This window comes from Schistocerca serialis, chromosome 2 (genome assembly GCF_023864345.2).
Source record: "Schistocerca serialis cubense isolate TAMUIC-IGC-003099 chromosome 2, iqSchSeri2.2, whole genome shotgun sequence".
Taxonomy (NCBI): Eukaryota; Metazoa; Arthropoda; class Insecta; order Orthoptera; family Acrididae; genus Schistocerca; species Schistocerca serialis.
In genome coordinates, this window is record NC_064639.1 from 855,022,311 (window position 1) to 855,047,083 (window position 24,773).

Sequence of the window (24,773 nt, forward strand, 5' to 3'; positions counted from 1 at the left end):
TTCAAGTCAAAGTGAGACAGATGGAATAAGGTAAATAAGCTCTTTATTAATTCAAAATTAATGGTCTTAACTATTAATACATTTGTCCCACTGTGAGACAAGATGATCAATGGCTTCGTGGAATAATGTTCACACTTCCCTGCAGAATCATGATTGTACCCAGGTGTGCGCCTCTTCGTCCGAAGCAAATCGATGGCCACGAATGTCTTTCTTCAGGGCTCCAAAAATATGAAAATCGCGTAGGAAGAGAGATCGGGAATACATGGGGGATGTGTGAGGGCTTCCCAGCGAAAGTTCTGCAGCATATTCGAAACGACTTTGGCCACATACGGGGTAATCCACATGTTGTTTGGACTACGCTGCAGAAGTTACACGGAGCTTACAGTTTACCGTGGACATCAAATCGGAGTGGGTTTTTCCCATTAACAAACTTAGCCAGAGGTCAATGAAAGGGTAGGTATCAGACAAAAATTTTACATCAGCTAAGAAGTTATTTCTCTAATGTCGTAGAAGAGAAAACTTTGTGTCCATGAAATATTCGAATCTATTTTTCTTGAACCAGCAAACAGCAGCTCTTTGGCTCATTAACGGGTCGAATGATCATATCCCCAAAGTAACAAATAGACAATAGTAGGTGTTACAGCGAAGGCACCTATACAGACGAATATTAAGCTGCACATGTCTTCCAAAAACAAGTAGTTGGCTTTTTTGGTGCTAGTTTCAATTACGTTCTTTCTCGCCAGAGTTAGGCCTGTATCACCGTTGTGGCCACCTACGTAATTTGTGTTCTTGAGTTGGTGTATACTAATATGTACTCCTTGTAAGCAACTGCCTCAGGGAAACGCCGCTTTTTTGAGCAAGTCGATCAGCAATGGATCCTTGCTGATGTCCAGCTAGTTCACAAACGGAACTTTTTGGACAACATCTGATTATAAACTTAATGCCACCTCCCTAGTGATGATATTCTGACTACGAACCCAACGAAAATCCTTCAGAGACCTGTATAGTGATGCTGGACACGCCATTTCCCATAATGAAGAGAAGAACAGAACGGTCAGTCCCAAGACAAAGACCAGCGACATCTACCAAATAATTGGCTACAGAGCCTACTACTACTACTACTACTACTACAGCAGTCACTGAGAAGTTGGTTCGTATCGTAAATTTGTTAGTGTCACTGTCACGTCGGTTCATAGATGGGCCTGTGCACTGTGCAGTCAACAAGGGTGAAGAATCATGAATAAACTGAAATGCTCCCAACAGAATACTGGTACTTGAGTTCGCCGACTGCTCTTGTGCAGTCGCTTGGAGAGATACTTACTGGTCTCATCACAGAGAAGTCATGGGAAGAGATGAGTTAGGTGAATGAAGGGTCTAGATGCGGCGAGGCACCATTTTGGACGAGGTACTACGCTTCAAATTTTCTTTGTGGCAGAGGGATGCGTTTAACGCCCATAAATGCTGATATATAACATTTCAGAGGTGATGTTGGATATACTTAATCTTTGTGAACAATATCGCAAGTCATCGATATACACGCAGGTGACACTGTTCACAGCATGATCTAGCCAGTAAAGCGTCCAGGATTATGTTCCAAATGGCTCTGAGCACTATGGGACTCAACATCTGAGGTCATCAGTCCCCTAGAACTTAGAAATACGTAAGCCTAACTAACCTAAGGACGTCACACACATCCATGCCCGAGGCAGGATTCGAACCTGCGACCGTAGCGGTCGCGCGGTTCCAGACTGAAGCGCCTAGAACCGCTCGGCCACATCGGCCGGCCAGGATTATGTCTGCAATGCATTGAGTTCATGAATATTAGGTACTTAACTGTAATTCTCACTGTTCGTTGGATATAAAGCACGTTTATTTTAATGTAGTGGTAAGTGTTATAATATTTACTGAGCACAGTGTTCTTAGACGTCTACAACCTTCTCCCACTTTACAGGTAAGATTTTGTGATGAAAAAAATATTTTTTTAGGTCATAATCTCATGCAGCCGGTTTTCGAGAACGTTATGTGTTGTTCAGAATGGCCATGGTGCATAGACAGAAACAAATTGTAATCAGGAGGGGGCGATATCTATTAACTTGGTGGGTGGTGTGGGCCATCTCATCGGAGTCCCTTCAAGGTTTCCTTCACTCGGTTTGCAACATATGGCTTGTAAATGTCATGAAGCAGAATGACTGTCATGGCTGAGCATATTGCAGCCATTTGTCTTTCAGTACGCAGTTCAAATTAAGTAACTGTTACGTAGCGTTCAGCGTTCATTGTTTAGGTCGGCACATCACACCGACCAGGACGCATTTTGCCACCCACCTCAAAATTGTCACTGAATGGTCGAAACCAATCTCTGTACGTTATGTCCGACAGATGTGTTTCACACGCTCGCGCTAGCGAACGACGACTTTCTGCAGCAGGTTTCTTAAGATGGAAGCAGGAGAGTAACGCTTCCCGCAAGTACTGCTTTGTAGGTACAAAGTACTCCACTCGAAAGTCACTAATGTGAAAGTACGTCTGTACCGTTCATTAGGTATCGTGTCGCTATCAACCGTGTTCCACTAGTGAAAATACTGTCCTTCGTTCAAGAGCGAGAATTAATTCGAACTGTCAGGAGCATCAACTCCGCCAACACATTGGTCTCTACAAACTTCAACAAAAATCTTTTTCATGAATTGAATTGAATAGAATATAATGTTCTGAAATACTGAGAACCGTCTCATAGAAAGCACCTGTTGTAGCTACCAAACTTCCGTGAGCGCTAGTAGCTTCTGCATGGCCAATAAAATTACAACACTAGGAAGAACAGTACTACCAGCATTAAATAAAATGTTCATGTATACTGCAGTGGGAAGAACAAATGACTGAATTTGGAGGTGTACAATCTGCAAAGATCAATACCCAGATACCACATGGAAGCAGTAATGGCTCTACCCTAACTCGACATCAAATCCAATTGAAACTGGAGAACAAATACGGGTACGTTATTCCATGCCAGTTAAACTCTATGCTGGAGTTCATCACTGGTAGTGGCTGACAGGTGGCAGCTTGCCAGTGTGTCGACAACACATGACCAGACGTTTTCAATGTGTGAGAATCCGGAGAACGTGTAGGGCAGGCCAACAAACTACACCATCTGCATCGAGGTAGTTCAGGGGAAGACAGGAAATGTACAGTCTTGCCTTATCTTTTCGAGAGACCTCAAAATTTTGCACAAATACTGGCATTGACATGTCAGAAACGTGCCTGATGGCCACCCGTACCATCAAATGCTGGGCCCTTCGACAATGAGGATTGCAACATTACTTCTCCTCTGAACCTCCACACAGGTGTACACAGAATCGGGACTTGGCTGAAAAGATTACGCAGTGCCAATCAAGTGTTCATTGTTACCACTGGATGCACCACTGTCGGGATATATCTCTGCTGACACATCGACCAAACTAATACAGTCATCTTGGTTAACAGACTGCAGTGCTCCGTACTTCTTCGCTCTGTTCGTGTTTACAGTTGCCTTGCTGCAAAGAACCCAGTTCCTTGACCCCAGGCACGTGACGAGGCCGTATGGTCCAGCGCTACCTAGCAAGATGTCTGTCCTCTCGGGCGCTAGTTGCTTGGGATCGCTATATTCTTGCATGCTGTGGAGTATGACCATCGTGAAACCTCCGACTATGCAGTTGGGGGGGGGGGGGGGCGGGGGGGGTTCACGTAAGTACGATCCAGACAAATGCGGGTACAAAGTTTCACATAGTAAAATATAGTGTCCGCAGGCCACGATCCTACTGATAACGAGTTCCAACATGGGCTGATGGACGTTTCTCCTTAAATGCAGAGCGTTGGTGGTGTTATACATATCTATTCTAAGCAGCTGTGCTAAGTGCTAATACCTTGGGTTTTAGAACTATAATTATTACATCTTCTTGAAGACTTTGTTTGCGAGACACCTTTTGAATGAAGTTAACATTGCAATCGTTGCTGTTGTTTCATGAATATCCTCTACTGGTAGATACCAAAGTAAAACAGCTGCATAGTTCGTGTGTTGTTTTACGGCAGATGTGTGTTTTGTGTTGGGTAGGAGTTCCTGCTGAAGCCGGAGGTGTGCGACGTGGTGCAAGACGACGGCCTGCAGCGTGGAGAGGTTTCTCTGTCGCGTGCGACAGCCTCCTGGGACGGCAGCCATAGCTCGCTGTCCGCCGTGTCGCTGCGCATCCTGCCGGGACAGCTGTGCGCTCTGGTCGGTGCCGTCGGCTCTGGCAAGGTGAGTCAAATGAGCACGGAATACTCGCTGTTCCATCCAGCATAACGATGAAGCACGTGTCCGCATGCACTCCTTTGTAGGAGACAAGTATAAAACTGGTCAGTGGGTTATGTATTTCTAAGTCCACCACGAGTCGTCGTCGTCGTCGTCGTCGTCGTCGTCGTAGTCTTCTTCAGTCTGAAGATTGCTCAGATACAGCTCTCCGTGTTACTCCACCCTGTGAAAGTTTCTTCATTACCGAATAACTACTACAACCTACATTCTTTTGAATCTGCTTACTGTATTCATCTCTTGGTCTTCATCTAAGATATCCCCCTCCCCCACACTTCCCTCCAATACTAAATCTGCGATCCCTTGATGTCTCAGAATATCCTTTTTTTTTTTAGTCAGGTAACACCACAAACGTCTTTCCTCACCATTTCTATTTAGTGCCTCCTCATTGGTTACATTATTTACCCATCTAATCTTCAGCATTCTTCTGTAGCACCTCTTTTCAAAAACTTCTATTCTAGTCTAAACTGTTTAATCTATGTTTCATTTCCATACATAGCTGCACTTCGTACAAATAGTTTCAAAAAGGACTTCTTAATAGCTGACTCAATATTAGATGTTAACAAATTTTTCATCTTCAGGCAAGCTTTCCTTAACATTGCTAGTCTACATTTTATATCCTCACTACTTCGACCATAATTTATTTTACTGCCCCCATTGCAGAACTCATCTCCTTTTAGTGTCTCGCTCCCTAATATTTCCCAAGCATCACCTGATTTTGACTACATCCCAACATCTCTGTTTTGCTTTTGTTGATGTTCATCTCATATTCTCCTTTGATGACATTGTTCATTCTGTTAAATTACTCTTCAAAGTCCTTTGCCGCATGACAGAATTAAAACGTCATTGGAAAACCTCAGAGCTTTTGTTTCTTCTCCTTAACATTAAGTCCTCCAATTTTTACTTTGATTTTCTTTACTGCCTGCTCACTGCAGAGACTGAATAATATCGGGGGTAGGCTACATCCCTGCCTCACTAGATTCGTAACCACTGCTTCCCTTTCATACCCTTCAACTCTTAAAACTGTCGTCTGGTTTCTGTACTGCTTTTAGCTCCCTGTATTTCACCCCTGCTACTTTCAAAATTTCAGAGAAAGTATTCCAATCAACGTTGTCAAAAGCTTTCTCTAAATCTACAAATGCTGTAAACAAAAGTTTATGTTCTCTTAATTTATTTTGGAAAATACGTCGCAGGGTCAGTATTGCTTCGCGTGTTGCTACATTTCTCTGAAATCGAAACTGATCTTCCTCGAGGTCGGTTTCTATGAGTTTCTTCATTCTTCTGTAATAATTCGTGTTAGTATTTTGCAACCATGACTTACGAAATTGATAGTTCGGTAGTACAGCTGTCACTATTTGCTTTCTTTGGTACTGGATTTATTACATTACTCTTGAAGCCTGAGGTCATTTCCCCGTCTCATACATCTTGTACACCAGAGGGGTGACTTTTGTCATGACTGGCTCTCTCAAGGCTATCACCAGCTCTGACAGAATGTTGTCTGTCCTTAGTACCTTGTTTCGACTTAGCTGTTTTAGTTCTGTCACTCTTCACGCAGTGTGTATCTCCCGTCTCATTTTCATCTAAGTTCTCTTCATCTAAGTTCGTCTCTCTTGTATAGATCCTCTGTATAGTTGCACCTTGCAGATTTACCTTTTTTGCTTAGGACTGGTTTTCATCTGAGCTCTTGATGTTAATACAGATGCTTCTGTTTCTCGAAAGCCCTCTTTAATTTTCCTGTAGGCGGTATTTGTCTCTCTAGCGATACATGCCTCTGCATCCTTACATTTGTTCTCTAACCATTCCTTCTTGGCCGTTTTGCACTTCCCATCCATCTCATTTTTTAGAAGTTTGTATTCGCTTTCACCTGCCTCATTTCCTTCATTTTTATATTTTCTCATTTAATCAGTTAAATTCAATATCTGCTATGATATTAAAGCATTTTTACTAGGCCTTGTCTTTGTACCTATTTCATCCTCTGCAGCCTTCACTATAACTTGAATTATACACGCCTCTTCTACTGTATTACTTTCCCCTGTTCCAGTCAGTTGTCCCCTAATGCTCTCTGATACGGTCAACAACCACTGGTTCTTTTAAGCTACCCATGTTCCATCTCCTTAATTTCATACCTTTCTCTGATTTCTTCAGTTTTAATGTACAGTTCATAGCCAGTAAATTGTGGTCAGTCCAAAGCTGCCCCTGTAAATGTCTTAAATTTCAAAATCTGGTTCCAAAATCTCTCTAGCCATGATATAACGAATCAGAAAACTTCTGATGTCTGCAGGTCTCTTACTAGTATACAACTTTCCTTTATGATACTTAAACCAAGTGCCAAATTTTAGCAGGCGGCTTCCTCTTACATTCCTCACTCCATATTCATCTGCTACATTTCTTCTTTCCCTTTTCCAACTATCGAATTACAGTCCTGCATATCAATTAAATTTTCTCCATTAAGTATCTGAATAACTTCTTTTATATCTCATCACACATATCTCCAATCTCTTCATTATCTGCAGAGCTACTTGGCATATAAACTCACACTGCTGTGGTGGGTGTAGACTTCGTGTCTATCTTGGTCATGGTAATGCGTTGATCATACTGTTCATAGTAGCTTACCTACATTCCATTTCCTTATTCATTTCTAAATCCACTCCTGCATTAACCCTATTTGATATTATAACACTGTATTCAACTGGCCGGAAGTCTTGTTCCTCCTGCCAACGGAATTCCCTAATTCCCACTATATCTAGCCTCAACCCATCGATTTCCTTTAGTAAATTTTCTAACCTATCTGCCCGATCAAGGGATCTAGCATTCCACGCTCCATTTCATAGAACGTCCGTTTTATTTCTCCTGATGACAGCATCCTGAGTAGTCCCCATCCGGAGATCTGAACTGTCGGCTATTTTACCTCCGGAATCTAGTCTATATGGCCCACGAGAATGCCATCATTTAACCATATAGCAGAGCTGCAGCATCCTAGAAAAAATCAACGGCTGTAGTTTCCCCTTGCTTCCAGCCGTCCGCAGTATCAGCATAGATAGGCGATGTTGGCTTATTTTACAAATAATGTCAGTTGTCCAGAGTTTTGGCCCTGCAACTCCTGCTGCCCCCTCTTCAGGAACCACACGTTTGTCTCGCCCCTCCACAGCTACCCCTCCGTTGTGGTTGCACCCACGTTACGGCTATGTGTATCCTTGAAGCACGCAATCTACCAGAACAATGGGAAGGGCCATCATTCATGTGGGGAGGAGTCTTTGGGAATAGTAAGAAAAGAGGACAATATTTTATACTGAGGTCAGTACTAATCGTAGCCACTTATTCGCAGTTATTTCGCAAACGGCTCGCGGGCTAAACCATGTTCACCGGAATGTAACTGAGTACCATTCTGACAAGCAACATAGAAAAGTTTTACACGGTATCCCTCAACTGGGCACCCGAGCGGCCGCTTGCATCATTTGGACCTTAACAGGCCCTGAATGTAATAGAAACTGTATACATTTGTGAAGTGTATTGAATCGATCGCCATTTGATACCAGTAGTCTGTACATAAATTACACTCAAGCTTTATTGTGAAACTGTCGTACTCGTTTAGAATTACATAATATCACGCACATTAGGATATTTGAGTCAAGATGTGCTGTTCAATGCGCCCGTGGTACAAATGTTAAATAATTCTGAACAATGTGTTTTAAGATAAGAAACCAATGGTCGGGGGCCATGAATGAGCAAAAATGAAGGTGAGCGTCTACTAGATTCTTTAATTTTTATCCAGTTTTTATTAATTTAGTGAAATGTTGGTCGAACATGTATAAAAAGTGAATTATTTCCGCCATAGTACCGTCATCGCTGGATTACAGTACATGGAACTTCTGACAACCAAGTAAAACCACCGCTGCACCAATAGACTGCTACATTGTGTGTACAGTCGGCTGAGAGGTGTGTCGTGCGTGCTTTACGAACAGCCGCAATTTAGCCACGCAGTCAGTTAGTGTACTCACATAAAGTGTAAATAGCAAATTGGAAATACGCCGCCAAAACTCTTGAACCGCGCAGGTGCTATTTGGTTCCAGTACAGTATGTAGCACGTTGTTACTAAAGTAACTGGTGACAATGCTTTCTAATTCGACAGTAAACTGGAGGTCATATCTCCACATTTCTCACCATTTGTTGTTCGGTCGCTAGGTAAGCAACTGTGACAACGACGGTAATGCAACTGTGACAGAGCTTCATCAGTTCGCGTTTGGCACACACATGTTGACGTGGGATCGACCAGATGGCGAATGTTGCATTGAATCAATGAACATAAAAATTTGTTGGTGCTGTGGACATAAGAAAGAGCTACAAATTACAGGACATAGTGCAGTCGCAGCCTTCAAAACGCAGTCCATACAAATTTTTTACATAAAAAGATAAAAGGGACGATCAAAATGTTTTCGTCTGAGGGCGTTGCTGCAGCGTATATGCAACGTAGCTCAACTCCGATGCCGGTATGTAAGCACCGACATGAGCAAGGGATTAGTGTGGCATTCGTGTCTTTCGAAGGATGTGTATGGGGCAGCATGCCCCTATCGGAAACCGCCGTTACGGGATGGTGCTCCAAGTTCCGTGCTAGTCGTGGTTCGTCAAACGACGGCGGTCGATCTGCGAGATCAGCCCCATCCGTTACTGACAGATGGGAGACCTCCACGCGATTATAACGCCTATGGTCCATTAAAAAACGGCCCTAAAGGGTCCAAGTTTCTTGCCGGATGACGATATGCAGCAGGCAGTTAAGTACCTTTTCACGCAGCAGGACTCGGCCTTTTACCAAATGCGTGTCTTCAACCTAGTGCGTCGATGGTGCGATTGCCTCAATGCTCACGGTGAGTTTATCTGATTGGCCTACCGACTCAGGACTGTACGGCGTCGAAAGGAAACAATTTGATCGACCTTATTAATGTATAATTGCAACTTAAGATGAACGAAATCCCGAAACCTGCCATGTCATAAATAGACCTGTACAAAACGTGCTGGTTTCTATAAATCTGCAGGTAATACGGATACGCACCAGTGCGCACAATTACAGACCAGAGGGTTTTGGAAAATAAGTAATTTGTTTCACCACAATGCTACGTTTCAGCCACTAATGTGCTGGTATTTACTTTACGGCTCGCAACTTCATATTGTTCAGTTAGGCCGTAGGACAGATACCAGTCCTTTTGTCCGTGCCTCGGAGCATATGTAGCGGCATGAATCCACGCACGAGACAAATAGGCGGCGTACAGCTACGTGGATTTAATTGGAATCGTTTGAAGGACCATGTACCAATTCTCCGGACACTGCACTTGTAAAACAATTTCACATGAAGACCGCTAATAATTAACGCTCTGCCGGCCGGTGTGGCCGTGCAGTTCTAGGCGCTTGTCTGGAACCGTGTGACCGCTACGGTCGCAGGTTCGAATCCTGCCTCGGGCATGGATGTGTGTGATGTCCTTAGGTTAGTTAGGTTTAAGTAGTTCTAAGTTCTAGGGGACTGATGACCATCGATGTTAAGTCCCATAGTGCTCAGAGCCATTTGAACCATTTTTTCTGGTTTGTAGCGTTTGTTTTCCATCAGGTGCTTCGAAACGACTATCATCCTGGAAAAATAATAGCAGCCTCTTAGGTCTCCCCTGCAACCCATTTAGGATGACTAGGGAAACACTGGCCCACCACAACTAGACTGTAGGAACTACCCCCTGTCCCCACCAACCGTACCGCGACTCCGGCGCATCTATCACAGACGACGCCTGTAAATACGCTAGCTGATCTAACTATCCATATATGACGTGGAACTGATCACTAGATGTCACGAGAGGCGGACTTGCCATTTAAAATGGCGAGAGAATTGTGTTGAAACTCGAGAAACAGTAACAGAGTGGGTCGCCCAGGCGGGCTCACTGACCTCTATCGTCGACCAGACGTTCGATATCACCTGAGTAACAAATCCATCAGGACACATTAACCCTTCTAAAGCTGATCAGTTCGATTAATGGTGATGTAACTGAACGACAACGCGAAAGCACAACCACAGCTAAACCAAAACCAGGCAGACGTGTCTTAACGAACACGGGCAGCTGAGCACTGGGGATGGTGGTTGTAGAAAATTGCATCAAATCAGCAGAAGAAATAACTCGTGAAATCCAAAGTAGTACCAGCAATTCAGCTAGCACAAAGTCTGTACCCAGTGAGTTGAAAATAATGAGGTACAATCGTTGAGGAGCTCCTCATAAGACACACATTTCTGTAGTCACTGCTAAACGACGCTTGAGGACATATAAAGAATGGTTAAATCAGTGTGACATCATGCCCTAGTGATTCCATTGCTGGATATAACAGTAGTTAGAAAAACTGACGGAACTTCAGGGCGCAATGTCAAGAGGAAGCCCACTCACACAGATATATTCACAAAAATTCCAATCTCCATCCCAGGTACAGAAGAATAGCGCCCAAAACATCAGTGGACGTGCTAAGAGATCTGTGAACTACAGTAGGTCTACTTGGAAGAAGAGCTCCATCGACCATTCATTTTCCGAAGAAATAGCTACTGTGTAATGGCGATATAAACGGTACTACACCCTGAAAGATCTGAGTCTTCCAATGAAAAAGAACGAGCTAATGGAAAATTTTCTCCCATTCGTAAAGTGTCACAGAGCACATTAGCAGAGTGCTAAGAAGACGTATTATTGAAACAATGTAAAAGGACCTAAGTCTGTCACATGACAGAGCGCTCATTCGTCCTGCGCTCATTTGCGAAACTTGTTGCCAGAAGTAACCTCGGCCGCACGCCTTACAGTGACTTTCGGAGTATTGGTGTAGTCCTCTTGTCCCTATTTCATAATAGTAGGGCGCTATAGGATGCTGCCATGTGGCACTATCATTAACTGCTCCAATGGCCAAAAATTCATCAGGAAAAGCAGCTGAACAGCTTATGGCTGCTGACATAGAAAACTAGTCATTTCCGAATACTGTTACGAAAATGCAAAATATGCCCACTCTCTTACAGACTGCAAAATAATGGTCGGAAGAGATATTTCCATTCTCTCTCTTTTCAAAGGCTCAAAGCACCGGTGCGGATAACTGACTCTTCTTGTGCTTCCTGTTGTTACAGAGTTCAGTGCTGCAGGCACTGCTGGGTGAGCTGCAGCCATCGGAGGGCCGCGTGTCGTTGAACGGCCGCGTGGCGTACGCGAGCCAGGAGCCGTGGGTGTTCGCGGGCACCGTGCGCAACAACATCCTGTTGGGACGGCCCTACCAGCACGAGTGGTACCGCAAGGTGGTGCGCGCGTGCGCGCTCGAGAGGGACTTCCAGCTGCTGCCACGCGGAGACGGCACCGTCGTTGGGCAGAAGGGCGCCACCCTCAGCGGGGGGCAGCGTGCGCGCATCAACCTCGCCAGGTACTGTCGCCCTTAGAATTATCTCCATGTAAAATGTCTCTCAGGTGGATCTGAAAGTGGCAAACCTTGCTGCCAGTAAATACTGGTGTCTTCTGCACAGTACTGAATTGGGATGGCCATTACGAAAAAGTTACTGTGAAATATAAATAGCACAGAAGCAGAAAAAACTCTACATATACCTAATTGCGTGTTACACCTCTATATGCCATAACAGCCGATATTTACTGTAACATAGATTAGGCGAGGCAGTCAGTGTGGGGTGTCATTATCCGCCCAGCCTTGACATTACTAATCCTGGAAGTTTCTGATATTGCCTCTGACGTATGTTGTGTTCTATTCTGAGAGTTTATTTTCATTGGCATTCATGGCTAGGAACTTCGAGGGCCAGTCAAGATGTGAGATAGCTCCTGCACGTCCTTCAAGCGAAGCATTGGCAGGTGCACTCCAGTTGGTGCTACAATTGACCTGTGAGGATATGCCTGGTAATTTTATAGCCATCAAGATGAAATTTTAATTACAAAACTCTTGTGACCAGGCAATACTACTACCATCTGGTCAAAACTGTGGGTTCTTTGATTGCTCTAGGACCATTGCAATAGAACACATGAAATATAGTTCACTTTATTACATAAACGAATAAAAGATTTACTTAACTTTGACAGTTTTTTGCAACAGGAGTACTGGATAATTCACAACTGTCACGGACTAGCAAAGCATCACTTGATGCACTAATTAACGAACTGCTCTCTTGAAGTACAAAGTTCGACATTAACAACCCTAAAAGTTCATCTGAGAGTTCACTACTCATTGGTCATAGACAATTATGATTCTGCAGTACATGAGGTCTCCAACTGGGCAGATCTCTTGCTGGCTCGTCGCTATAATGACAGCATAAGTGCGCTGCTGTGGCGAAAGGGAAGCGTGCGTGTTCTTCAGGAGCGCCTTCCATACGTCGTTGCAGATTGCAGCGAGTCCTCGTTAATGTCCTCGCGTTGCCAACTACGGTACAGGAACACAATCTCCGTACGATACCAGAAAAACCTTACCAAGCAATTCGGTGTGGCATATCTAAGGTACCCATCACATCAGCAGCCTGCTACCAAGCAATGGATATATATCATCATCATCATCATCATCATCATCATCATCATCATCGGCTGTCTTCCAGTTACCAACGCCACTTTCATGCCTACATAAAGACATGTAGAGAGCAAAACTGCGCTATTCACACATACTTTGTCTCACAAGCTTCTAGCATTCCTCAGTTCACTGTTCCTTTTCTCCTATATAACTGGGCTGACCAATCAGCTATTGTAACCATCTTTGCTCCAATAGTCCATGTAGTGAATCTCCGTGAAAATTATCAGCGAAAGCCAAGCATTGACTTACCATGACAATTCCTACCCCCCTACCAAAGCAACTGTTAGCCACAAGTAGTGAAACTCATTGGATACTTCTGTCTATAATTACCGTTGTTTCCTAACAAGTCGACTGAAATTTCTCATAAACATCGTTTCGCTGTTGGTAAATCATTAAGACAGTACGAAGCAATGCACCAGTGAAACCAACATTTCATTTCAAAGGAGGGCCTTTGGTATATCTGAAAGCTATTATCAAATTTTGTCATTCCGTTACCTCGGTTTTGCTTACACTATGGTTCACAGCGAACGAGACAAATACTAATGCTGCATCATCTTCGGGTATCTCACGTTGTGCTACTACAGCAGTTTGCCGCCAGCCACCTTGTCCCATGCTTATCTACAGGCTCCTGAAATTGTCTTCTACACTCCAAGTGGCTAATTTTTCGTGCGGTAAGCTTATGCTAATGGTGCGACGAATACAGTATTTTTCCAAAAGACTGGAAGAAGTTAACCTATGCAATTGAGGCACCCATCTAATTGAACAGTGTTGTCAGTGGAAATTAAATATTTAAATTACTTAATAGCATCCACAATACAAGAGCGCGGTACATGCATTTCCCATTTTAAAGTTCTGCTGCAGGCAATGTTTCTAACCTCTTCCCTCAGCTTTTGAGACCTTATAAAATTGCACCATCATAACACCACTCAGACGACAAATATCCAGCCTGTCTTTATTTAACGACTACTTTAATGAAAACCATATTTGAAGTCCGTAGTGCCATTAGAGAATTTATGAACCTATTTTCCGATCATCTCTTCTTCAAAATATTCGCATTTATACTGTAGCTATCTCAGTAGCCTACATCTAAATCAAAATGAATGTGCTCTTTGTAAACTGCCAATCTGCGAGATGCACTACATTTCTTTTGAAAATACACGCCTACCAAAATATTTAGTGGAAATTGGAAATTGGAAATCTGTTACGGATACTCCACTCTCAACCCGCCTCTCCCCCAACCCCTCTTTCCCACAAGAAAAGACCACAGCACTGAAGATGCGCAAATAACAAAATACGAGTACGTTACTGGTCTACCTGCCATTTGATTAATTAGGCAATATGAAGAGAGTAATGTTTACGTGAGCTTCAGATGGCACCGGAATTGGACTATGATAATATATCTTTAAAACTTTAGACAACAGTTTCATCAGTTGCGCATTCCAACTTTGATGCCTCTCCACTTGTACTAAGAAATCAGCGCAATCTCCTAACAGCTTTGAAACCCAAGTGTGTGAGACGTGCCGTGGTTTTGGCATGACTGGTTTATATTTCGTTTATCTCGTTCCAGGGCGGTATACGGAGACGCGGACATCTACTTGCTGGATGACCCGCTGTCGGCGGTGGACACACACGTGGGCAAGCATCTCTTCGAGCAGTGCGTGTGTTCTCTGCTGTCTAACAAGACGCGCATCCTCGTCACTCACCAGATCCAGCACCTGCACGCCGCCAGCAACATCATTGTCCTCAATGAGGTGTGTGTCAGTAGACAAAACACTAACAGCGGCTTCGCCGGACAGTTAGTAATATGACACTCAACGAAATGTGTTTGTATCTGAACACTGCCAGCTGGCAGAGCCTTCCGTCAGTGGTCCTAAAACTCCAGATTCACACGAAAGTTTCGCTAAAATTATAGTGTCTCTCTAAGGTGTGTTACTCTGTGATCAGACTCGAAATCGATTTTTTTAAAATTGTCTAAGCTAACAGGTGTGACGGATTAGCTGTTAACCAGCAATGATCAAATGCACATCTTATACCTTATGTAATGCCAGAGGACTTGGATCATATTTCGCAACTAAACAGGATGTCAGTATCTGAAAACAAACACGTGGGCGTGTTAGACACTGAAGACGGGATTTGCTCTGCGGGATAAATACGAAGTCACAAAATGCGAGTTGATATAGTAGAAGTACAAAGTATAAGTGCTAATCGGACTTAGTTAAGTGAAACAAAGTATCGTAAGTAATAAATATTTGAGAAGTCGGTCGTCAGAATATCGGGTCAAAACACCGTATCAGAAAGCCAATAAGGTGAGTTTGCTGTTAATAATGCAATGAGCAAGTGAAATTAAGATCCATGTTTCGTGAGAGAAATTCCTTTGGTAACCAACTACGGTCTGAAAATTGCAGAAAAAAATACGGATCCAATGTTTCAGAAAACTGTTGTTGCATCTCCCGTGTTAATAGATGAGAGCCCAGGTATACTACAGATGCGCCACTACTACCAGGCTGTGTTATATTTGCGGTCAAATCTCGTGAAGTGGATTTTTATTTTACATACTTGAAGATAAAACAAGTTAACGTCCCCCTCGCGTATTTGAAATATAGCGATCCGTTGAAAGAATTACTTACAGCAACAGCAAATTCCAGAAATTATTTTCTCCTTCAAAGCTCTAACCAACCATATGATATTAAGTAAGGGTAGCAGACTATAATCTAGAAATGAAAAATGTTTCTAACAACTTTCACTGTATTCCAGTAGCCAAAAAATTACTAAAATATCTTTGTCTTCATAGCAAAAACATTTTCTGCATCATACCTTTCTTAACATCTTGTTTTCACGAAATCATTTCAGTGTACATACGCTAACATCCATCATTATTCCCGAACATCCTGCAACACCTCCTCCTCCTCCTCCAAAGGACCACGGAAAATTATGTTTAATTATTTTTATGCGGCTAAATTACAATTATACACACGCTATTCGACTGAAAGTCACTTGAATGTTTAAATAACTAACAAACATAAATCGCGTTGACGATCAATAGAGGAGTTCTATAGCAAAAGCCTCGCCTTTGCTGAGAGTTTCTTTCTCCAGAGCTTATAGCATTTTTTGCGCCATAAAAAGCAAAATTTTTCTCTATTTTTTCCACTCAGTATAAAACATTTCACTTGAGCTACGAGCTGAGTGCTGAGGAAACTATATGTATTTTTAGGGGACAAAACACGCAACTCCCGAACCGAATTAGCTAATCCTCCCATTGGAAATTAACAAGAAAATATGCTGACTTACAGTATGGCATCCACTAAGTGTGACTTAAAGAAATGAGTTTTTTCTCTAGCGCAGCGTTTGACTTATTAATCTATGCATTACTCATTATTAACCAACTGAGTTTCCAAATGTGTACTACTTATATCTCACAAAGTACTACAGAAATTTGGCGACAGAAGAAAAAGAAGACAAACGTCATTAGGTTTCTTGGAAGCACTTACAGCAATGAGCTTAATTCATTATTCTCAATCACAAACATGCCCCCGCCCCCGCCGTCCCCCTCCCTCCAAACCAAGCGACCACACCTCACCACGTGTTCTGATATCTCGGTTCTTGACGAGGACGTTCTCTTCCTTCTGAAGCGCATGTTGAGATAAAACTTTGTACTATGCGAAACGCATCAAATGGATCGGACATGAATTCATTCCATACTTCGCTTTCACTCTGCAAGAAATCTAGTCAACATTTTTGCAGGTAGTGACTAAACATGGAACATATAGAAAGAGGCAAGCGGCCACCCAAATGGCCTCTCGTAGGATTAGCCAACTAGCGTGCCTGTGAATCTCCGCTATCCTGAGGAAAAAAACGTGGGCATGGTTGAAATAAGTTAGCAGCGAACGTGAGTACTCCTTGGTGGTCTTGGGGGCCCAGACAATAATGGCTAGCACGAAGTAGCTCGCTCTTCAGAATGACACTCGAAACGCTTATTGCTATGGTAGATGAGTAAATGTTCCCTATTTCCGCCCATAACGCAAATAATGGAGGAAGATTGCAACTGCCAAGGAACTAAGGGCTGCAAATTCCAGCCTTATTGACTTGTCTTCCATAATCCACCTGCTGTTGGTCACCACACTGTCAGAGAGTTCGGCTATTAAAACATGTATAAATCACAAACGAAGATGTCAGCATTTTGTCTCTGATGGAACAACAAAAAGTCATAAGGATAGTAGAGGTTTCTATTAGGTAATGGGTGAAACATTTAGCTACTTGCATCACGCCTACGAAACTGTTTCCCCTTCTTTCGTTGGAAGTATCCCACCGAAGTAATCAGTATAGGAGATATTTGTGGAACAGCTAGCAGATAGTAAGGCGATAAACTGATTTAAATCATTTTATCATTTATTTCCTTTCTGGTTGATAACCTAGATACTTACTGTTCAGGTGGCTGCAGAAAGTTCATATACGTGGGGAGACAGCTATTAACGTGTGTGTTCCTATAATACACAACCTCAGTTTTTATTATTTAAAATATGTAAATATGTTCCACTGTACAGCTGCCTGACATAACAGAACAATACATTTTCAGTGGCTACGTCTCATGCATACAAATGTGAACTGGAGCCATTTGCCTTATATGGCAAACAATAGTAAAGTTACTTGCATAAATTTAAGAGCTGGTCTTTTTTTTTTCTTTGTTTAAATACTTCATCTTACAATCCCTTTGACAAAATAGCATTGAGTGCTGTCATTAAAACGTCTTGAGCTTCCAGCAACGTCAATAGGTTACATTTCAGTAAGCGTGCGTCAAAATCCTCCTGAACTACCCACAAGCGGTAAGTAACAGCCATGTGGTCGGTGGCTACATGGTCACAGAACTGTTATACCGCTGTATCGTCAGGGTTGCTGAGTCCCTAAGCAATCGACTCAATGTTTACCACGCCTTTCTTACACGGGCAAATGGTTTCTAAGATAACACAACAAAAGAAGCGATTGAAATTAAAATAATGAGCGGTCAATAAAGACGCCACCTGGCCTCAGCACAGCTAGGGATACGGAAATAGGTATATTTGGTTATGAAAAGACCACCACTGTCGTTCCAGGCATTGTAAGGTTTTATAAGAATGGGGAAATGGATTCCAAAGCATTAACTGTGTATTGACAACGGGCGATGCGTAATTGGACGGAAACTAAATAATAATCATTTCAGCTTAAGGCTCGAATATATCAAGCTCTATCGCCGCGAGATCAAGTGTTCGTATGAAGATGCAGGGGATAGACAAAAATATGGAAACGCCACGAACGCAACACATCACCATGCCCTGTGCCGCGTAGGAAACTCCTTGGTATTCAAAACAGTTTCCAGTCGTCTGACAGTCAATAAGCACAGGTCCTGTATGGTTTTCAAGGGAATTTTATACCATTCTTCCCGCAAAATAGTTAAAATTTGAATAGCAACAATGAAGGTAGATAGCTATCACGCAGTCTTCTCGACAAAGTAGAACATAGATTCTTGGTAACATTGAGATCTGCTGACTGTTGATCAGGATAAATGCGACTGCAGTGACTTTTGCAGCTGTCATCTTCTTATTTTGTGTCAATACTCTTCAATGACCTTCTGTCACGATACTCAACACACACTTTCGTCTCTTTTGTGATTTAGCGAGTGACGTCTGTTTCCCCTGTATGCGGTATAAACCTTCCAGACGGTACCTGTTGAAACACCAAACACTTCAGCTGCCTTGGTAATGCGAGCATCCACCATACGAGCACCAATTTTCCCACGTTCCTAATTCGCTAGGCTTTAGCATAACGCACGCAAAATAACACACAACACAGTTCTGACGACTGAAGCGACGTATTAAGCACATTGCGAAGGTGGTGCTCGTGGTCAAATACAAACACTACTACCTGCAGGCCCCGCTACCATCTGCATAAGCGTTCAAACAAAAAGTTCTTGCTGTTTCTTCGTATATGTCTCCAATCCCTATACGTCTCAGTTTTATAGAATCCAATCAAACTGCTGTCAGAAAAGCATAATCGTTAACATTTATGTTCCGCCATTCTTTACTTTCGTGGGGAATCGGGCTGTACTGCTGCCCTTTACATCTTCCGACCATCCTTAGAGATCAGGGATCTACCTGAGATAGTAAGACAACAGCCCGCATCATGCGTTGTTCCTAATTCATAGTAGAGCCGCTTTTGTAGTAAATAGAATATCACGTAAATCTTGAACTGTTCGCACGTATCACATTAATGAAAACATTCACAAAGATATCAATAAAATTAATAAAAATTAATAATAATATGGTTATTCTTCATATTATACTGCAGCTTTCAATACATATCGATAAGACGAACATCGCTAGAGAATGATTTGGGGCAGCTGAATCGAATTGGTACGTTTAAAAATCATTTTGCTTATAAAAGGAAACAAACCGAAGTTTTAACTCGACATTGTGCGTTCCATAAGACATGTGAAGAGCAGTATTTGTTTGTGCTGGTTCGAGTTACACATTCTGAAATCGAAATTGCAAATATCTGCCGAAAAATCAGAGGATATCCGTCTGATGACTCTTAGGCAGGACACCCTGTATATATGCGCCTAACAACTTCACATCAAATTGCTTTTGACCAGTTAAAGACATTACTGTAATCTGTTTCCACCTAGTCGAACAATGATGCTGACACAAACAGCAATACGTTCATTACTTCATGAACAGATATATATGCATTGACGTTATTTTTTAAATGAACTGTGCTATTTTTGCCGTCAAATACTAGATCCTGATGGGACAAATTCAGTGATGTAACTCTGTAGTAAATCTAACATTATATCATGGAGCAAAAATACATTGAATACAGGCATTTTAGTGCTGTTTCTTTTTAGCACTTTCACTTAACCTAAATTACAGTTTAATGATAGACATTCAGAGTGTGTGTGTGTGTGTGTGTGTGTGTGTGTGTGTGTGTGTGTGTGTGTGGGCTCGCGCGCGCAGTTTTTTAAACGGTATATAGAGAAAATGTTATTTGCTTTTAATAGGGCAAGGTTGAAGACCAAGGAACTTTTAAGGAACTGACTGAAAGAAGCAAGAGCTTTTCGGTGCTGCTGTCAAGTGCAGACGAGGACGAATCACCGGGAGAGTCGGGCACGCCTGAACTCGTAAGTACACAAATGCTAAACCTCTTACCTAGTACTCGAGTATTTCGTAACAACCTAATAACTCTGTCATTTTATAGCAGGAGTACGAATTCCGGAGGCTGTCGAGGCTCTCCCTGTCTCTGTCCAAGCGAGCATCATCAGTCTCGACCATGGTAAGTGCGAAGCATTACCATTCAGTAGAAACTCTGCCGAGAGGACGCTACATTTTAAATTCAGACTATACCATACAAAATTTGAAGCTGATACAATGAACTGCTGCTTCACTTTGTACGAAATTCATAAGACCTGAAGCGTTTAGTGAGATCTCTACTGCTGTATTTTAAGTGAACGACCTCCTCTGTACCTTGTCTCAATGAAACACGAGCATTGAACATGCATTGAAGTAGCTTTTTGGCACTGAAAATACGTTCTTGCCATTTATAAGAAAGGTAAACAGAGCTTTCTTTCTCTGGTGATACTAGTAACAAAGAATTTTTACCGTTCCAAAGCTGGATACTGCCAAAAAATAAGATGTTCTGTTGCAAAAGACAAACATTCGATTTAAGTACTGCTTTCTCTTAAGGTGCGTACTCGGTGGCAACAGTTACCTAATATCCCAGGCAACTACTGTCTGACAGCTGTTCTAGCTGTAACATTTCCTTGTGACGACATGAGGCATTACGCCTCTGCACTACTTGAAAATCTTTGTCCGTTATAAAGACGACAGGGTTTAAAAATTGCACTACTGCTCGTAGGTCCATCTGCTACTTAAGAACAAACATGCTACTTTTCCGTTTTACAGTAATTTTATTGGAAATAAGTCTAATGCTTTGGTAGCTAGGTTATTCAGAAATATCATTCATCTGCACTGTCAAGGTTTCCAAATTATACTCCAAAACGGGCAAAATAATAAATAAAATTGAGAGGTTTCAAAAAGTTAATCAAACATTTAGTGTCTTGAAAACAGGAAAATTTGAAACAGTTATCTAAATTCTATATACTCGTAAATGTGTAGTGAGACAGCATTCCTATAGGTAACAAAAGCCTGAGGTAAGATTTTAAAATTACGAAGATCGTTGCTTTAGTCTTAAAATACTCCAAACACCACGGCATTAAAGCCTAAAAATAAGACTTCTAGCAATAAATTCAATAGTGCAACAATTTTCTCTCATTCTTAACAACGAAGTCTATTATCACTAAGAAACTCTCACTTCCTTATAAGCAGATGTTGTATCTTTTGTAGTAAATGTCAAATACTGCCATCTATTAAGTAACGTAACGTAAATTTGCGACTCATCTTAGCTGCTACATGTCAGGTTACAAATAGGTAGAAGCAAATAAACAATTATGAGACATCACTTTGTCCTCATTGTAGAATCATTTGTGCTGATTCGTCACTGAATGTTTCATTTTACAGGAAGAAGACATCCGCAGAAGTTCGCGGCTATCAATATCACAGAAAAATACAGAGCTCTTTAAATTGGTAAGAGACAGTCGTTAAGACTCAACATTCCTGATAAGACGGCTTCTTCTTCTTCTTCTTCTTCTTCTTCTTCTTCTTCTTCACTTGAAGAATGAATTTGCACGTTGTAGTTGGCATCCCGGCTTTGGTCTCTTTACTATTCCAAAACTCTATGTATTTATTACGGTACTTCTACTTCGACTCTTTCTTGATACTTCTCTTGTAAAACTTACGGATGAATCTGTGCTCTGTTATTAGTGTTGAAATAGTAAGACGATTTCTACTACAATGTTCGTACCTCACATAAACAGCTCGTTTAACTTTCCTTCAATTACGAGAGGAGTTCAATAAGTAATGCAAAACGTTTTATTTGTCGCGGAATTTGTTGTAGGACATTATACAATATTCCAGTATCAACCCCTATAGTATCATGTAGCTGTGATAGGTGACGGCACTGTATGTAGCCTTCAAAATGTCGTTTGTAACGTAGGTGCGTTCCAAGCAGAGGGCTGTCATGGAGTTGCTTGCGGTAGAAAACCAGAGCATCGCAGATACTCATAGGCGCTTGCATAATGTCTAAGGAGAACTTGCAGTGAACAAAAGCACGATGAATTGTTGGGAGCAAGAAGTTCGCGCAAAACGTGTCCGATCTCCCACCTGCCTCCCGGCCGCAAACAACTGTGACTCCTGCAGTGTTTGAGCGTGCAGACACTCTCATTCGAGATTATCGACGGATCACAATCAAATACCTCGGTGCCCAGCTGTAAGTACCTGTTGGCAGTGCTGACGCATTCGTCCACCAGTTGGGGAGCTCATAGGTGTGTGTGCCTGCTGATCTCTTCGCAGCCTAACAGACCACCATAAACAGCAATGAAGGACCGTCTGTGCGGAAATGCTTGCGCGTTACGAGGCTGATCGTGACAACATTTTGACGAACATCGTCACAGTCGATGAAACATGGGTTCATCACATCGGACCGGAATGAAATAGTAATCTCCACCGAATAAAAAGTTCAAAGCCACTCCCTCGGCGACGGTCATCGACGTACTGAAAAAGTTTATCTGTTCTAATGATGCAACGATCAACTCTGAAGTGAATTGTGCTACCTTCAGTAAACCAAAGAAACAACTTGTGTGTTTTTCACCACAAAATACAAACAATTTTCCCTTCCTACAAGCAACGCAAGCCCTCACACAAGTCTGCGCACCTGAGAGGAGCTCACAGAACTTCGTTGGACTGTTCTTCGTCATATAGCCTACAGTCCGGATCTCAAACCTTCCGACTTCCCCGCGACTGGCCCAATGAAGGATGAACTCTGCAGGAAGCAGTATGTGAATAATGGAGAGATAATCACTGATGCAACAGCACGCTGGCTCTGACGTTGACAGTAGAGTGATACTACTTGGGCATACGGGCTCTCGCAGTAAGGTGACGAAAGGTCGTCGCACTGAACGGAGATGGTGTCGAAAAATTTTTTGTAGCCAAAAGAGTGGGTGGTATGTGGTGTACGGGAATCCTGTATGAAAGCAACCTGCTTTCAGAAGTGTGTCGCATTACGTTCTGAACGCCTCTCGTAATAACATTGAATAGTCATCATTCCAGTGCCCATTTTATAAATACTCGCATTTCTTCGATTTTTCAAATGTCCCTCGCACACGGCTTCAATGAACCTGTCTAATATGATGTAAAGGCCAGATGTTTTCCTAATTATCCGTGTTCCATTTTCTTCTCTGGGATCATATATTCGTCTAATGTTTTCTTTCTTTTCAATTTATGCAGTGATACGAGTAACCTTCAAAACCTCTAGTCCATAGTGTGTACAGAGCTTCCAGTAAAACTGCGTACTTTCTTGTTGTGTTGCAGTTTCACATTGAGCGATGTTACTTTGTTCGTTCCACGTGATTGGGTAAACTTTCAGAAGTTTGATGGTTTTGTTTGTATTTGCGTCTCTAACACTTCAGCAGTATAATATCTCAAGGGTATTTGAAGGAGCAAAGTACCTATATGGTGGTGCTATACTTCATCTTCAGTATCAATTTCCAGCTATTTGGGTGTAGATTTTATATGTAGCTATTTCCTCGTGTGGTACCTGAAGGCCTGCATCCTGCATCTAACGTTGGTGATAGGTGAGAAAATATTTTCCAGGGCACTGACATCACTCTCCGATCCTTTCCTTTTAAGCTGTTGCGGGTCATATTTTTTACCCTACGTACATTCTTTGCAGATATTCATAAGATATTACTACAAAACGAATTATTTCAAAAAATCAAGAAAAAAGTTATCTGAGTGGTAGGTGAACGGAAATGAGTTTCTAAGTTAATGCACGCGATTTCCGTATCATGGTCCTTTTCTTTTTTTTTTCAAGACTGAAAGCACAAATAATCTCCCTTATATGTATATGCTAGTGCTTCTGCCTATACTTTACGATTAATTAATACAATTTCAGCACTCTGAAACGTGCTGTGTTCTGTCGTCTAGCCGCAGTGTTTTTCATTTTTGCGACGAGAATCATTGCATTTAGTTCGTACTCCATAAACATCGTCGGTTTTCATCGCCACCTTGATTTAAGTCTTTTACATCTGGTACCACATTTTTGTCTCGGAAACTATGAAATGTGATGGTGAAATGTTCATTTCGTATATTGGGGAGGGGAGTGGGCCTCAATAAAGCACAATTGTCTGTATCCATTCATCTCGAGAACTGCCTTGTTCTCCTAAATAACTATAAACGAATGTGGCATTAAATTCTGATAAGAGTAATGTTAAATACACTCAAACTGTTCTGTCCTTTGAAATAGTATCGAGTAAGAAGATAGGGGTGATTAGATTTCCTTACATTGTTCGCGCTTTTAACTGTTTGTGGCCTGGATTTAAGAAATGTGCTAGTTTATAGTTGGTGTGCCACTGTGGCTAATTCTAGTATAATTCCTGAATAGTGACATTATTAAATGTTAGTATAGCTGAAACTAATTCGAATTCACTTGCTTAGCTACACTTAGATGCCCTTGTTTGCACTCAGTCTATTGAGCGAGGCAATGTCACGTACTACACGTGAGCTTGAGAACTGCGATTACCGGCAACGACAAATAGGCTAGATTCTGTGAAAGTGAAGCAACCTCGAATGGCGTACCTGACTCAGACTTGTACAATGTCAGTCATCGTCGTAAGTTTCATGTCGTACGCAGCATTCTATTGTCTGGTATCGCCGTGGTAGAGAATCATCACAGAGCGTAGGATACATCTCGATTCCTTACGTGTTTCCATGTATGGGCTAGTGTCACCAGCGATCTCTCTTACTGAAGTTTAAGATATTCACGG

General features: G+C 42.1%; 1 protein-coding gene across 1 annotated transcript in view; it reads left to right on the forward strand.

Annotated features, from left to right (window-relative positions):
* The window catches only part of LOC126458155 (ATP-binding cassette sub-family C member 4-like), a 215,910-nt gene that overhangs the window by 107,717 nt on the left and 83,420 nt on the right, over window positions 1-24,773 (forward strand). Inside the window, exons 9-14 of the mRNA XM_050095017.1 lie at window positions 4,079-4,261; window positions 11,442-11,728; window positions 14,436-14,619; window positions 19,896-20,015; window positions 20,093-20,167; window positions 21,412-21,477. Coding sequence (XP_049950974.1) covers window positions 4,079-4,261; window positions 11,442-11,728; window positions 14,436-14,619; window positions 19,896-20,015; window positions 20,093-20,167; window positions 21,412-21,477 — 915 coding nt within the window. The remainder of the gene's footprint in view (window positions 1-4,078; window positions 4,262-11,441; window positions 11,729-14,435; window positions 14,620-19,895; window positions 20,016-20,092; window positions 20,168-21,411; window positions 21,478-24,773) is intronic.